This window comes from Pygocentrus nattereri, chromosome 9 (genome assembly GCF_015220715.1).
Source record: "Pygocentrus nattereri isolate fPygNat1 chromosome 9, fPygNat1.pri, whole genome shotgun sequence".
NCBI lineage: Eukaryota > Metazoa > Chordata > Actinopteri > Characiformes > Serrasalmidae > Pygocentrus > Pygocentrus nattereri.
In genome coordinates, this window is record NC_051219.1 from 38,202,727 (window position 1) to 38,220,258 (window position 17,532).

General features: G+C 41.5%; 1 protein-coding gene across 1 annotated transcript in view; it reads left to right on the forward strand.

Moving 5' to 3' along the window:
* The first annotated feature begins 7,834 nt into the window (after window positions 1-7,834).
* si:dkey-32e6.6 (extracellular matrix protein 2) overlaps window positions 7,835-17,532 on the forward strand; it is a 28,912-nt gene continuing 19,214 nt past the window's right edge. The window contains exons 1-7 of the mRNA XM_017681519.2: window positions 7,835-8,088; window positions 9,756-9,820; window positions 10,260-10,698; window positions 10,810-10,925; window positions 12,758-12,890; window positions 13,086-13,243; window positions 13,352-13,491. Coding sequence (XP_017537008.2) covers window positions 7,899-8,088; window positions 9,756-9,820; window positions 10,260-10,698; window positions 10,810-10,925; window positions 12,758-12,890; window positions 13,086-13,243; window positions 13,352-13,491 — 1,241 coding nt within the window. The 5' untranslated portion in view covers window positions 7,835-7,898. The remainder of the gene's footprint in view (window positions 8,089-9,755; window positions 9,821-10,259; window positions 10,699-10,809; window positions 10,926-12,757; window positions 12,891-13,085; window positions 13,244-13,351; window positions 13,492-17,532) is intronic.

Below are 17,532 nucleotides of genomic sequence, written 5' to 3' on the forward strand. Positions count from 1 at the left end.
GGCTGTCTGGAGTTTGGGCTCCTGTCTTCAGACTGTTACTGCAGTAAATCCAGCACTCCTCGCAGCACGGTGGACACAGCACAAAGAGTCGCAGGGCCACCTTCCCGGACCTTTATGCTTGGAATGGTTGCCTCAGAAAAAGACAAAGCCTGCTGTCACTCCCCTTTCCTATCTGAGAGGAGTAGAGGGGGTGTAGAAAAAGAAAGGGGGCAAGAGAGAATGGGGTAAGGGATGGAATGGGCTATAAATAGGGGAAGAATGTCAGAGACAACAGGCAGGAGAGCATGAGTTATGACAATAAGTCCTTGGCACTACTCCCTTTGGCTGTCCAGCCAGCAGGCCCATATCAAGCTCTAAACTTAACTGCTGGTCACCTGCATTTGCCAATCACTGTTAGAAGAACATCAGGCCTCTGCTGTAGGCAAGGCCAATAGATGAGAACACAAAGGGAAATGGCCATAAACGGCCAGGCCTTTGTCAAACTGCTATGGCACTGTTATTTTCACACCTGTTGCTGGTCTATTAATTCAGGCTGGAGCAGCTTTGGGGTTTGTGGAAGAGGCCTGGCCTTCAGAGAGTTGGGAAACTCTTTATTGAGCTTTTTATAGAAGCTGGTTTGGGGGGGAAAAAGTTTGAAACAAATACCAACCAAAAAAAATCTATTTTTACATGTCTGATTGAAAAATTTGCTTAACCCCTTATTTATTATTCTTATTCTTAGTTATTCTTAGGTTCTAAACATTTGTAATAAAAATCCTGGACTAAGGGTTGAATTTGATAGTCCAGCTGTTTTATGTTTACATAGGTCATTTAAATTGACTAATTAAATTGGATACATTTAGTCATTTATATTCAACTGCATAATATTTCAATTGCAACATGGTCCATCATTACCCAGGTTATGTAAGTGACTGATAATATCTGTTCTACCAAACAGTTCTGCCTTATTTGACACAGAATCTTTTCAGAATGAATAATTTCGTCATCAAACCCATGAAGATTTGAGCCAACACAACACTATGAGTCTGAGAGGATGTAGCTGTCAAGAAGCTCTTACTGTGAAAAGGAAATAATACAAGAAAAAAAAGTTGAAATCAAACAAAGTCTTCCTAATACTGAAAAATGACAACTTATTCATTGGCTATTTTGACTGGACATGAAATAGATGAAGACTTTTGCACAGTACTATATAGTTTGTTCTGCTGAACTGGTTCAAAGTCAAAACATTTTGGAAAATATGGCTCAGTAGTGACAGTTCTTAATGTCACGTACTGATGGCTTCGCTTATGGACTAAAACGCTGTTTCGGTAGTGACGTGAAGTTGTGGTTTCAAAAAATATTTTTCTTAGAATTTAAAAAAGAAACTAATGGGAAATCTAAATCTTTCACCTTCACTTGAAAAGAAACCATAACTGTCTTTTAAAAATAGATTTTTTTTTTTAAATCACAAAAAATGTAAGTATTGTTTCCACAAGTTGAAATTTAGGGTTTAGGGTTTGGGACAGTCACCTTCCAAGCAAAAGCACCCTATAAATTATGATTTTGTACATATTTAGCTTTATTTAGTATCTCTATTAATGTCTTACCTTTAAAAGGATCATAATGCAGTCCTCAATAACATCTAAGGTCTGAATACTTAATTCTTTTATTAATATATAATAAATAATAATTTTTAGTGTGGGACTGGATCTATCTATCTATCTATCTATCTATCTATCTATCTATCTATCTATCTATCTATCTATCTATCTATCTATCTATCTATCTATCTATCTATTCATTCCTCACTCTCTGTCTCTCCCTCCCTCCCTTGATTTTCACAGTGTCACTCAGTGTCACGCTACGGTAGCAGTGTTAAGGCCAGGTTGGGTGAAGGCTGCAGAACTGACGTCATAACACGCACACAGCTGCTGTGGGTCTCCTCTGGCCCTCTGGCCTTAACAGGCAAAGGCCATCCAGTTCTCAGCTCTGCATGAAAGCATGCGCCAGAGTGGACACGGTGTAAAGTGTGTTATCCACATTTACATCACAAATCATCTCTCTCAATGATCTATTATCTAACAGTGCAACCTCGTCTCAACCTCTCCACTGTCTGTGCACTGAAAGCCGAGCTGGTGACCTAATATTTATCTAATCTGCTCCTTGTGCTTGACAATAACAGGTAGTTTGTGGCTTGTGCTCGCGTTTTCCACACCCTGCATACCCCAACCACAGCCACCTCACACTGAGAACATGTCACAGCTGAGGAACGGGCGGGGGGAGGGGGAGAAATAGTGGTAACATGGGCGAGTGAAGGAGGAGGAGAGAGGGCTGGACAGTCCAGCGGGACGAGACTACACCGGTGGTTCAGTTTGAACAGGAGTCTGGGTGGTTTGTCAGATAGTTAAAATAACACAGCTTGCTGGTGTTCCAGTGTCATCACCTGTGTTTGTCTGGAGAGTCTCTCGGGGTCATCCATCCACACTCACACATACAGGAACACAGACGCAGTACTGCTCACACACAGAGGCATTGTTTATTTAGCCTGTCCCCACAGCTAATTTGAGACAAAGCTGGGAAATAATCTACATAAAATTCAGCCTACGGTGTTTGTGTACTATTTCCTCCAAGTGACTTCTTCTATTTGCAGAAGCGCTTAAATTAAACTATGATTTGAAACATCATTTCCAGCAAACTCAAGAGGTGAATCCTGCTATAGTAAATAATGTAGTATTTATACAGTTTGGGGTTATATTTGGTTGTTTGTTAAACCATATAAACGTTTGAACTCACCTCAGCTCCCCTCAAAATTATTATTATAGCAGGTTTCATGTATTTTAAAAATATCACAAGGCAGCTTTCCAGAATAGAAAACTGTAAATGAAAACATAAAATGAAAAATGACATAAAATCTTCAGTGTTTACTGTGTCCACTCTGTGCCTTTATCAGACTTGCTCTCAGGTTTATTTATATATATATATATAAATAACACACACAAACACACACGCTCACCAGCCACTTTATTAGGAACACCTTGCTAGTAAAAGGTTGGACCCCCCTTTGCCTTCAGAACTGCCTTAATTCTTCATGGCAGACTTTCAACAAGGTGTTGGAAACGTTCCTCTGAGATTTTGGTTGGTTATTTGAGTTCCTTTCTATCATCTGGAACCAGTCTGCCCATTCTCCTCTGACCTCTCACATCAACAAGGCATTTTCGTCCACACAACTGCCGCTCACTGGATATTTTCTCTTTTTCAGACCGTTCTCTGTAAACCCTAGAGATGGTTGTGCATGAAAATCCCAGTAGATCAGCTGTTTCTGAAATACTCAGACCAGCCCATCTGGCACCAACAACCACGCCACAATCAAAGTCACTTAAATCACCTTTCTTCCCCGTTCTGATGCTCGGTTTGCACTTCAGCAAGTTGTCTTGACCACCTCTACATGCCTAAATGCATTGAGTTGCGGCCATGTGATTGGCTGATTAGCCATTTGTGTTGTGCAAGCAATTGTACCTAATAAAGTGGCAGGTGAGTGTGTATGTATGTATATATATATATATATATATATATATATATATATATATATATATATATATTGCCCTGCGATGGACTGGCGACCTGTCCAGGGTGTATCCGACCCTGAGGGAGAAGGAAATGGATGGATGGATGGATGGATATATCGCTGTTTTCTGGAAGAAAACCTCATATCTCCAAAATAGTAACTTAAAAACATATTTTACATTTTACTTTTAGTCAATGGATCTTCTAGAATTTCTTTTTATTCTGTAAAGGGCATATATATATATATATATATATATATATATATATATATATTGAATATATAAACATATATACACCAATCAGGACACCCATTTTACTGTTCTTCAGTGGTCAGGCCCCCATGTGGCTCATCATAGACCAGGTACTATTTGGGTGGTTCAGACACAGCAGTGCTGCTGGAGTTTTTAATCACCTCAGTGTCACTGCTGGACTGAGAATAGTCCACCAACCAAAAATATCCAGCCAACAGCATGAGCAGCGTCCTGTGACCACTGATGAAGGACTAGAGGATGACCAACACAAACTGTGCAGCAGCAGATGAGCTATCGTCTCTGACTTTACATCTACAAGGTGGACTGACAGGGTAGGACTGTCTAATAGAGCAGTGAGTGATGGAAACTGTTTATCTTCAGTGTTTTGTGCTTATGATCATTTTAATAGACGTCAGTGTCACTAATTAATGACGTTCTATTAAAAGACTGGTTTACTAAGAGACACTGGAGGATTTTCTAAACTGAGTCGATGAAGCAAGTCTTTTTACAAAAATGATAACTGGACATCAGAGTCATAATTAATCTTTTAGTACTTTTACTTTTGATACTTAAGTACATTTGAAGGCAAATACTTCTGTACTTTTACTCAAGTGGAGGTCTAAAGGGAGGAACTTCTACTTTTACTGGAGTAATATTTTACCTTGGGTATCTCAACTGTAACTCAAGTACATGATTTGTGTACTTCGTCCGCCTCTGCTGCGTTGTGGCTGCAGCAACCCCAGGTTGAATCCGGGTCACAGCAGAAAGTCAAATTTCCAAGCAGAGGGGCGCATATCTTTATAGAGCAGTCATGGGCTGGAGGTTAGGGAACCAGCTCTGTAACTGGAAGGTTGTCGGTTCAGTTCCCAGAGCTGACAGTATGTGACTGAGGTGTCCTTGAGCAAGGAACCTAACCCCAACTGCCCCCTAGGTGCTGCAGATAGAGCTGTCCACTGCTCCGAGTAAGTGTGCTCATTGCCTCCTAGTGTATGTCTTCAAAAGTGTGTATGTGGTGTTTCACTTCACGGATGGGTTAAATGTATTGGTGAAGTTTCCCTGTTGTGGGTCTAATATGGGTCAGTTAATCTAAATATATTGTTTAAAACCATCACAGTATCTGAATTTTGAACATTAACTGATAAATTGCTCCATTTCAGGGTTTTGCATGCAGTTGTCTTTTATCCTGCTGTAGAATTTTATTGAATTGTTTTTCTCAAGTAAGTTATAAGGTTAGTGACGTTAGCATAAAAGCCTCGTGTTAGGATGCCATACGTTCAGGAAAGCTGGCTGGCCAGGCGGACACCAGCTAGACTGGAAAAGCCTGTGAAAAACATATAGCTGCTATATAAACCTGAATAGGTGTTATTCTTGTTGTAGCTTGTGTTTTCCAAGCAAATATTAAGGGAGTCACAAGGCCCCTCTCTCACTCTACAGTGATTCCTTGTGGTCAACATTGCGCTTGGTGGTGACCCCCAGAGCATGTGTGTGGGTATGCATGACCTTATATTCCATCTCTCACAACATATAACTCTTTAAACTCCCATAATGCTTGTTTTTTAACTATGGCAAGTAAAAAATGTGCATTCAAATTTGAGCGCCAGTTTCTTAGACTTAGACCAAAAATCGAATTTAGAGTAAGATTAGTCTTATTCTGATGTTGGGAAACCAGCCATTACAGTCAGAACTCAGGCTAGACAGCAGGAAGTTCTGTATATCATTTCATATTTGCAGCAATTCTAATTACATTCAATTATAGAGTATTTTGAGCTGCGGGTATGTATAGCAGCGGATGGTTGGAGGAAGGGAGCTGTGCGCTGGAGGCCGAGAGACACTCCATTTGTGTGTCTGTCTCCCTCTGTTTGTCTTCTGAGTTAGACAGCGCTTTCTTTATTTTTGGCCCATGTCTTTCTCCTTTTCGGACGTATGTGCCAATGGCCTTGTGCCAGACCGGAGTATGTTGAGGGTGAGATAGAGTCTGGATGAGCCAGCCTGTCCACTCCCCTGTTTTGCACCCGTTTTCCGTATCTCCCTCATTTGTCCATCTCAAGTGTTACAAGGTGTGAACACTGTGTCATTCTGGCATGCAGGATGTTAACAACACCCCAACATCACTGTCAGCAACGACTCTCTTTCTCATCTACTGCCTCCTCTACTGCCCCCCTTTCTCTCTTCCACAGCCTCCCCCACTCTCTCTTCTACTGCCTCTCTCTCTTTTCTTCTGCCTCGCCCTTTCTCTCCCTCTCTGTATCCTGCCTCTCTCTTTTCATCTCTTCTACTGCCTCCCTCGCCTTTTCTCTCTTTTGTACTGCCTCTCTTTATATTCTACTGCCTTGTCTCTCTTTTCTTGCATCTCCTTTCTCTCTCTTTCCAACTGGCATTCCCTCTTTCCTACTGCCTCTCTTCTACTGACTCTCTCTCTCTCTGTCTTCTGCTGCCTTTTTCTCTCTTCCACAGCCTCTCTTTCTTTCTCTCTCTTATACTGCTTCTCTCTCTCTTTTGTACTGTTTCTTCTTTTTACTGCCTCTCTCTTTTATATTGCCTGTCCCTTTCTCTCCCTCTCTCTATCCTGCCTCTTTTACTATTCATCTCTTCTACTGCCTCTGTCTTCTATTGCCTCCTTCACATTTTCTCTTCTATTGCCTCTCCTTTCTCTCTCTCTCCTATCGTCACTCCCTCTTTCCTGCTGCCTCTCTCTCTTCCATTGCCTCTCTATTTTTCTCTCCCTTTTCTACTGATTCTCTCTTTTTACAGCCCCCTCTTTTCTGCTCTACTTCTCTCCTTTCTTCTTCCACTATCTTTCTACTCCTCTCTACTCTCCTGCCACTCTCCTGTGTACTGTTTCTTTCTTTTACTCTCTTCTCTACTGCCTTTCTCCTCTACTGCCCTCTTCGACTGCCTCTCTCCCTTCTACTACATCTCTCTTCTCTTTCCTGTCGCCTCTCTCTTCTACTACCTCTCCTCTTGTTCTTACTCTCCTAATGCTTCTTTCTCATTGCCTCTGTCAGTTCCACTGCATCTCTTTGCTCCCTATCTTCCACTGCCTCTATCCCTCTCTCTTATGCTGCCTCTCTCTCCTACTGCCTCTCTCAACCTTTATTCTACTGCCTCACTCCCTCTCTATTATGCTGCCTCTCTTCTACTGCCTCTTTCCCTCTCTTCTGCTGCCTCTCTTTCCTACTGTCTCTTTCACTGTCTATTCTGCTGCCTCTCTCTTCTATTGCCTCTTTCTCTTTATATTCTGCTGCCTCTCTCTTCTACTGCCCCTTTCCCTCTCTCTTCTGCTGCCTCTCTCATTCTCTATTCTGCTGCCTCTCTTTCCTACTGTCTCTCACTTTCTATTCTGCTGCCTCTCTCTTCTATTGCCTCTTTCCCTTTCTATTCCGCAGCCTCTCTCTTCTACTGCCCCTTTCCCTCTCTCTTCTGCTGCCTCTCTCACTCTCTATTCTGCTGCCTCTTTCCTACTGTCTCTCTCACTTTCTATTCTGCTGCCTCTTTCTTCTATTGCCTCTTTCACTTTATATTATGCTGCCTCTCTCTTCTACTGCCCCTTTCCCTCTCTCTTCTACTGCCCCTTTCCCTCTCTCTTCTGCTGCCTCTCTCATTCTCTATTCTGCTGCCTCTCTTTCCTACTGTCTCTCACTTTCTATTCTGCTGCCTCTCTCTTCTATTGCCTCTTTCCCTTTCTATTCCGCGGCCTCTCTCTTCTACTGCCCCTTTCCCTCTCTCTTCTGCTGCCTCTCTCACTCTCTATTCTGCTGCCTCTCTTTCCTACTGTCTCTCTCACTCTCTATTGCACTCTCTCTCTCTACTACTGCCTCTCTCTCTCTCTCTCTCTCTCTCTCCCTATCTCTCTCTCTCTCTCTCTCCCGCTCTCTCTCTCTCCAAATATGTTTCAGTAAGTTAAACACAGACTGTGTAAGAGTGGGCTGATGTTTCTGGAAATGGAATGAGCACAGTCAGGGATGTTCCCCCGTCATCTCTCTGCAGTCTTCCCCCTCCTCTTCTCTCGGCTGACTCTGAGTCTTTAAGAGGGCAGCTGGAGGTGAGAGTGCAGGTACACGCTGAGTGAGAGTGTTCACGCACACAGCAGAGCAGATCAGCACCATGCAGGCAGTGTGGTTAGTGTGTGTGTGTATGAGTGTGTGTGTGGCAGCTTTAGCTCTGGAAGCGGATTATCCGAACGCCCTGGTAGAACGGGACAGTGAGAATGGGACAGATTCAGACTCGCCTGCCAATGCCATCTCAAACACACCTGCAGCAGAGACAGCGATGGTAGAATCGAGTGAGATATCAAGTAAGTTGTTGTATGATTGCATGAGTTTCACTCACTGCAATACACTGAGCTCTTACTGGAATAAAGGTAGAGTAAATGAGTTGTTGACTACTGTTTCTTAATGGAAATATCTTTTTTATAGGATTTGTGTTTCATATATACACAGGGTTGAGTAATTTCTTTCTATCTATATAGCACTGCTGTTGTAAGTTCAATCTTGTCTCTCCAAAGTGGTAACTTTACAGAAGAAGGCAAGAAATATTCTTAACTTTAATATTAAGTTTAGGACCACTGTAAATGTTCCATTCATCATAAAATGCTCAGAGAATGTAAAGAAATAAATAAAAATGTTATGAGGTTTTACCGCAGTTTTACTGCGGTTTTATGTACAGAACTGTGCAAAAGTCAAAGACCACCCTTCATTTATTCAATTTCCAGTCAAATCTAACATTATATAAAAGTTATGTCGTCAGACAGAAATCATATATTTTTAACTCATAATTACACAGAAGCCTCAACAGCTAAATAAACATGGTATAATCTGTGTTATTACAGGCTCCAATCTTTTCAGAAGACTTTCTATCAGTTTTTCAAAGAAACCTGCACGGTTGTTTTTCCACACATACAAAGTTCAGTCTTAGAACTTGGTTGCATTTTCTGCTTCTCCCACTCCAAGTATTCCCAAACCCATACAGTGATGTCTGGCCTCTGGGGTGGCCGGTCCATTTCTCTGAGAACACCAGCAGATTTTTCTTGCATATGTTCTTTTTTGTCTATTTTCTTTTCTCAGTACTGTCTTCTCTAATTGTCTTCTCACAGTGGAAGGATGGATAGAAACACCTGTAGATTTTTTAAACCAGAGTGGACCTTGATTTTCTCCTCTCTCTCAAAGACAAAAGCTTTACCTACCATTGATCTGATGGTAACAGTTTTTAAGTGATTACCAGGTCTCATATAGTTGTAGGAATCTCGTTTTCTCTTTTCATGGTGTCCAGGTGCTGCTGCAAGTCTCCTTTTAAAGCCTGAAATAATAAATTAAAAGTCAGGGGTGTTGGGTCAGATTTCGAGGGTGTTTTCAAGGGTGTTGAAGGATGTTTTTCAAACCACGTCATACATCTTTATATATTAGCGTCACACAGGCACCGAAAGAGGGTCCATCTTCATGTTTAGGTTTCAAATGCAATATTAACATTATATTGACAGAGATATGATGACAATAGTAGACAATTCACTTACGTCATTAGAAGACACGTCCTTCACCAAGCTTTGAACTCTCTTTCGATGTCCTTTCAATGCACTCGAATGCCAGGTTTTTCCGCTCATGGTAGCCTGAAGCACAACTGATGTTGCAAATTGTTCTTCCACACACTGCGTGTAACTACACATTTCCACCAGGGGGTCTCTCCAGAAGCCCTCAGCTAGCATAGTTTAGCTTTTATTCATTTTTTGGAAATTCAGTTCTGGAAACTGGCTATCCGTTTTGCCTGAAAATTAAATTAAGGAAGCATGGTCTGACTTTTTCACTGTGCTCTATATGTGTCTGACAAGGCTCTGATTTCCACACGAGTATAAATGTAGCATTCACTGCCAAGTGCCCCCTTCTTGGCTCACATCCTATGTACAGTTTTGTGTTGAGCTGCTGTTCAGTGTTGATGTCAATGTGTTAAATCATGGATATGTTCTTTTAGAGGGCAAGAGTGCAGACGAAAGCCTGAGAAAGACACACTCCGGGGGTACGGCTGCAGACACAGAGGTGGGGCTGGATCCGCAGCACAAATATTTGCCAACCAAAAAATTTGCTTGTCTTTTATTCACATTTCTGCTCCCTTTCTGACATCTTTTGTGAAAGTTTGAGAAATGGCCAGTTGAAACGAAACAAGTAAAAAGTCACCAGTACAACTATATCAAAGCATTCTTGTGTCCATGTCCATTAAAGGGCACGGCTCCTTTGGTGTGTGCTCCAGCTCAGCTCAGTATGATGTATCCACATTATAATGAGAGTGCTGGTCATTTTTATCTCTTTAACTGCAGTTTTCCGTCTCACAAATTGCTGTTTCTCTTTTTCTGTCTCTGCTATTTGACCACTATATTTAGTCTGTTTGTATGTCCATGGCAAATCCAGTCATTTCTGTATTTGATGTCTAATGATGGGCTCCATTTTTCTGGGCTGGCCGGCGCTGCTGACACATCAGATGCCCATGGGGCGGACGCTGGCCGTGTGGGTGGAGCTCGCTTCCGTCTTGGCAAGGAGGAGCGGAGCAACAGGTAGACTGAACACAATACTGAATGAGCTCAGAGAGGAAAAGAAGCGCCTCCTGGGCCTGGAGAGTGAAAGTGATGAGCAGGTGAAGAAGAAGAAGGAAGACGATGACGATGATGATGAGGAGGAGGAGGAGGAGGATGAAGAAGAAGAAGAAGAAGAAGAGGAGGAAGGGGAAGAGGAAGGCCAGGAAGAAGAAGAGGAAGAGGAGAATGAAGCATCTAATAACAGCACTGCGTCCAGAGATAGCTTCACAGACTTGCTGCCAGAAGAATGCCAGCTGGGCGGAGGCCGCATTTCCTGCAAAGACATTGGCATGTCCCATTTGCCCATCATCACTGACCTCAGCATCACCATACTCGAGCTATCTGGTGAGTTTAGCAGAGGACTGAAGACCCCAATGTGTCACATGTAGAAAACATCTGCAAATATGTTTGAAACATTTGGTAACTGTTCCTGCTTGTGATTGCTTTACATTAAAGGAAACAACCTCACCAGATTACCTCCTCGGGGTCTCTCTGGTCTGCCTAACCTGGAAGAAGTTGACCTGAGCAGGAACTTGTTGGATGACTCCTCTATCAGTCCCAATCTCTTTGTGGTACTGTATAAATATATACCCCTCAATTATCACTATACTTACTTATATCACTTCCTTACATTGGCAGCAAGGAGCAAAGAACTATACTCCATTCAGTGGCTACATCAAACATGCATTAGGGCCTGGCCGGTATGAACATTTTATCTATGATACCGATACTAGCACCAAAAAAAGGAGCAAAAATCCGATAACTGATAATATTAGCTAATAGAAATTTTCAAAAATTAAACAGACTTTAGAAGTAGAAAAGAGTAGAAATCCACAAAGTCTTAAATAAAGTCAGTATTGCACTGCCTTAGGAGGAATTGGAGTTAGGAGTTTTGTGACTAAACAAGTGAAGGGTAATATCTCAATATATCAGCTCTGCACAGTGTGAATGAAAATTGGTTTCAGACTAAAAAACCTTTGGGATGTTTTTCGTAAGCACTAGTTGATGAACTTATTGAAGAAGAATTTAAACTTATTTGTGGACAGCAAGTTATTTTTATTTTATTTATCCATGGTCTTTTATTTATCCATGACCTAAAGACGGCTGTAATTGTTGTTTCGTGGTAATTTAACCAGTGCTCATTACACGGCACATTGAATGAGGCTGGGTTGGTTTGAGGCAGTTTATGAAGTCATTTTTAGGCTTGAGTCAGTTTTGGATTCAAAACGTGATTATGTGGTTTGGGTTAGGGTGGGCTCAAAGAGAATTTAGTTGGGCTTAAGCCAGCTTTGAACTTAACACTTGATGATGTGATTTGGGTCAGGTTGGGCTTGTACTGAAAACCTGATGACGTGGTCAGACTTGGACACAAAGTCTTTGTTTTCGTGTTGAGACAAAAATTTCAGGCCTGATTGAAGCTCTTCTTCAAAGTGCCTTGTTGGTGGGATTTTTGCTGATTCCGATATTAATATTATTTTATGATTATATCATAAAATATTATCCGCCAACAGATATATTGATTTGGCCCTAACTGCCCTGACAGTATAAATATGTCTAAATATTTTACTAATGATAGCAAAATAATAAAATAAGATTGATTATATTTTGATTTTTTGTCACTTATTTGGAAAAGGTGGATGACTTGTGGAGGCTTAAGGTCATTTGTCATGCATTAAAGGGTTGAAAACAGCAAGTACTTTTGGGGTTTATTAAAGAGTTTTGATGTCACTGCCACAAGACGTTTTAGGGTTTCCATTTCTCTCAGCCTTTTCAGCAAATCATACTGTGAGAAAGGTTTCAGATGTCAGCCCTCAAAATACAATTGATGTGCCAGCTACACTGCGGTTTCAGCTGAGCCCAGATTCTCCCAGAATAACCATTTGTCTCTCTGAGACCTTGAGGAGTGGCCACATAGGCCTCCTAGGGCAGCAGCTGCTTCGAAAAAACCTGGAACCACACTCTGACCAGTGGAAAGTTCTGGAAAACTTCAGCATCCTGTGGTGCTCTGGCTCTGCAGGTCCGTGTAACGAGCTGGAGAAGCAAGTGCTCTTTAAAGGGGAGGAAATGGGGTCAGATTTTTCAGTGTCCACTCCTGATGTGCCACCAGTGTCGAGGGCCAGGAGACTAGCAGGCTTACAGTGACAGACAAAGAGTGCCATTGGATTGAGCTGATGGCAGGGTTTAGAAAGGACGGCCTTTACCTCAAAATAACTCACCAGCATAAGAGTCCCTGGCAAAAATGGAGACTATTCATTTGGTGGTTATCCTGGAAATATGGCAGATTAAATTGGCATCGCAGTTAAACAGATGATGTTTAATCACTGAGCCCAAAGCTATATTCTGCAGTGATTCATAAACGTCCTCGGGGAAGAAGGAAAATACGCTCTCTTTTTATCCCTAACAGAACCTGACAAAGCTGAAAAGACTGACCCTTGACGGTAATGATCTAGTGACAATCCCACGTCTGCCGCCATCTCTGGAGGAGCTGAGAATCAATGACAACAAAATAAACCAACTGCTTTCCCAAAGCTTCAAAGGTTTGGCCTGATGGTTTGTTTTATTCTCATTTAGAAGACGCACTAAATACCAAGCGTATATAATTCAAGCACAAAACTTTTTCATTCAATTCATTTCATATATTTCATTCATTCATTTTTATGGGAATTTCACAGAAGACATCCAAGAAATATTTGAGATCTTTGTTACAAGTATGTCTTTTAAACTTCCTGTAGGTTTGTCTAACCTGCTTGTCTTGGAGCTGACAGGAAACATCCTGTATGAGGGCAGTGTAGAGCTCTGGGCCTTCAGACCTCTGAAGGTGCTCAAGCATTTGAAATTAGACAACAACCGATTCAGCTCCATCCCAAATGGACTGCCTCGCTCCTTAGAGGTAAGATCAGTGGTTCTGCACATATTCCATGGTGTCAGGATCAGTAACTGAAATCATCAAATATTACTTTTTGAGAAAACACACAAACCATTATGTGTGTATTTACAGGATTTGAGGATGTCCCATAATCAGATAGTGGAGGTCCAGGATCATGTTCTGAATAAGTCTGTCCACCTGAGAGTGCTGGATCTGAGTCATAATCTCCTGAGAGAGAACAGTTTCTACCCTGGAGCCTGGATCAACCTGCCGTGAGTCACTTTCATGTATCTATGATTACTTAACTCTTGTGTGGTTTTGGGGTCTGTGGGACCCATTTTTAATGTTTACCAAAATAAATAATTATGCAAGTTATTATTATTTCCACCTCCACACGGTAAGTGCACATACCTTTATCTGCATAAGACGAATAACTGGTATGCATACAAGTTCACAAGCAGAGGCGCCAGTAGGAATTTTGGGCCCCCTGAAAATTTCTTGCCTGGGCTCTTTACCTCAATTCATATGCATTAACATGACCTGCCCCAATATTAAATCCTTCAGAACATCATCAGAGCTCTGCAGTAAATTTTGTTGTAGGTTCATAATCATAAATCTTACTTTCACCATGTGTTTGACTCCATCATGGAGGAGGCTGTGAATATATGCAACATGACTGCATATCAATGCACTCTATACAACTAGCTGAAATTGTAATGTTTATCGTTCCTATAAATTGTTTTTAACTGGTATTAAAACAGATAAATTATTCAAGGCCCACTATAATCTCTACAGACATACTTGTTTATCCAGCTATAGATTGTGAAATTCAGTCATGGACCCCTCTATTTGTCTTTGACTTTTAGAATAAACTTGTACATTGGAATAGTCAAGAGAGCAAGAAATCCTGACACAAACAAATGAAAAACACTGAGTGTCCAACAGTGTGATAACACTCCTAATTAGTGCATCCAGCTACATTAAGGTCCATTCATTACTGACACAGGAGTTCACAGCAGAAGTGCACGCTCTGGAGTAATGAAGCCCCAGTCAGCGCCTTTGGGATGAGCTATAGTAGGGTTTGTGATCCAGATTTACCAGCACCAGTAAAGCTCTTCTAGCTGAATGCAATCAAATCATCACAGTAATGCTCCCAAATCTAGTGCAAACCTTGTGAGTAGACATTGAACAAACTCCTTATTAATACCCATGGTTTCAGAAGAAACGCTGGATGTGTAGGTGTCTACAAACCTTTGGACATATAGTGTATTAATTTATGAGGGAAAAGCATGAGGTTCTGTTTAGACAGCTATTCACATCATTTCCATTTGATGGCTGCAGTTACTATAGCATAAGCTTCCTTTTAAATAGTGCCAGTATATCTTGATTAAACCCACATTTAACTGGCTAACATCCTCCCCTTTTTTCTGTCCTTCTTTTTTTGCAGAGTGTTCATTTTAATTTAAAACAAAGCTCTTGTTCTTCTTACAGACTGTGACTGGGCCAAACCTCTGAACAATTATGCTTATATGTGGGGGAGGGGTTGGTAGTGGTCACTGAGTGGTGACAGAATGCGGTATGCATTGCTGTTGCCACTGTACCTGAAACTAGTCTGTAACTATTTTTAAACGAGTGAAGCATTTCAATTAAGATCATTCAGTAAGCCTAAAACTGACGTTATAAAAGCTGCAATTGTTGCTCTTTTGAAGTCGCAGTCCTAAGTACCAAAGGTGGGCAGAACAGCCTTAATCCTGGTAAACTGTAGTGTTATTTCTATTAAACAGTTACTCAAGTAGAAGTAAAGTAGTCAAGATAGCCAAAATAGTTGGAGTAGAAGTAAATTAAGTACCAGTTCAAGCAAGGGGTGGGCGAAAAAATACTGAAATATTATTACTTCTGATTCTGATTCTTTTAGAGATTAAACAAACAGTGTTAATGTACAAATAAATGTGTGGGATAGAAATGACTTTTCCATGCTCTCCTCCTGCTATTCACACTCACAGGCACCACTATGCAGTGAATGGTCTATATTGGAAAAATGATTTTCCCAAACAGTTTATGTGGCAGCTTATGCAAACACGCTAATGCAAATGTGTTTAGTTATTATTTTTCACTATTGATATCAAAACGAGTTCCTCTTTTTTATGAGTGTAAAGAGACAGTGTCAGTGGACCTCATTCACCAACTGGCATTAAGAAAACACACACACACACACACACACACACACACACACACACACACACACACACACACCAAGCCACTTATCCTTCTGGGTTGGGGGGTTGGGGGGGGTGCTGGAGCCTATCCCAGCGGTCATTGGGCAGAAGGCAAGATACACCTTGACAGGTCGCCAGTCCATCACTGGGCAGACAGACACACACACTCACACCTAGAGGTAATTTAGCGTGTCCAACTGGCCTGAATGTATGTGTTTGGACTGTGGGTGGAAACCGGACCCAGAGGAAACCCACTCTCAATCTGACCTAAACTTTTTCTTAGGACCTTTCTCAAGAACAACTTTAAAAAAAAAACGTAGGAATATATTGCTAAATGAGGCCCAATATTGCAATTGCTATCTGGAGATCAGCCATGTAATCACTTGGCATCAGACCAAAAAGAAAAGTAGCGGTGTTGCCCATCACTGGCTCAAACTCAAGTATTGACTTTCCTCTGGAACTTCACTGGAACTTCTTAGTGCATCCCTCATCAATCAGGAATATAGTAACTGAAGTTCTGGCCTCATTAAAATGCTAACGCATTGCTGCTAATGCAATACTATATCGGTGTGAGTAACACAATGATACCAAACACAAAAGGAGAATTAAAAACTCAACATGAAAGACTCAAAGGGGAATTCCACTGATCTTTTGAAATTTTTGCTTAAATAGATCATTCAGTTGTAAAGAAAGTGATTCAGAGTCTGGCTGATGTGAAATGCTTCATTCTAAAGAAACCTGTCAACTCAGATTTCTTTACATTAGTTGTGACAGGAAATAGAGGTTCTACGACGCAAATAAACAAATGTACATATGCAAATATAGCCATTTTTGTTTAGGTTTACATTATGTATGTTACATAATGTATATTTCAGTGTTTTATATAGATATATATATATAATGTTGATAAGGTAAAATAGACAAGAAGCCTTTTCATCTGGGACTATTTTGTTTTACAGGGCTTTGTATGTACCTTTCCACCATGAATGGATTTTAAGATGATATGTAGGCCAAAACAGTCATAAGATAATGTCTCAGATATCAGGAACATATTTGTCATTATTTCACATAGTGCTTTTCTGGGAGGGAGCTTTCAAAGGACCTAAACTCTGTAGACGTCTAGATCCTCTCACCACCACTGTGACTCGATACGTTTCTCTAAAACGGAGCATTTCACATCAAATCACTCTGAATGATTTTGTTTACACTTCAATTGTGCAGAAATTGTATCTTCCCTTATAAATCTACATTCTTCACTAGAAGTATTATCATTTGAAAATGCTCAGATAAGCACAAATGCAGCAATATCTTACTTCAACAAAGATAACAGAGTAAACTTAATACCCTCCTTTGCTAAGTATAGTATCTAATCAGGTCATTTAGATCAGTGGTTCCCACTGAAAAAGTGGTTCAGTTCCCTAGGACCCCCTGCACTGCACCTTTTATTGTTTTCCCTGCTCTCCACGCACCTCATCCAACGAATCTGCTAATTAGCAAGGTCTTCCTGAGTTGAAGCAGGTGTGTATGGCAGGAAAATACAAAACAGTGCAGGGCTATGGATCCCCCAGGACCATGGCTGAGAGCCAATGATTTAGAAGATGGTTCCCATTTCACGTTCCCTGATTGTGATGCATTTCCCTTAGTGACCACTAGAGGGCACACATCAGCCACGTTTAGACCCATCACCCTTGTGCTTCCAGTAAGGGCGCTGCAGTGAGAGAGTCTCCCAGAATTACACTCTGAGCTGGCCCTATGTGTTTGGCCTCTCTCATGGTAAGTAAGTGAGCTGGCTTATCCTCTGTCCTGCACTTCTCAGCCTCAGCCTGGGACCCAAGGGTCACTCTCCTGCAGGGGAGACGTGTATCTCTCTCAGGGTTTCCCATCATTCACTCATGCACTACAGAAGCGCTCCAGTGACTGCAGCGAGCCGACAGCCAGCACACTCAGCATTACTGAGCCTCTTTCAACTGCCAAACACACCGAGTGATGGTGATAAGATTAGAACAGCGAGTTCGCAAACACTCGTCCTGTCGGCCACGGGCATGAGGCCCTTCGGTTGGTGGGTGATTAAGATGGCGGGCAATGGTGCAGTCACAG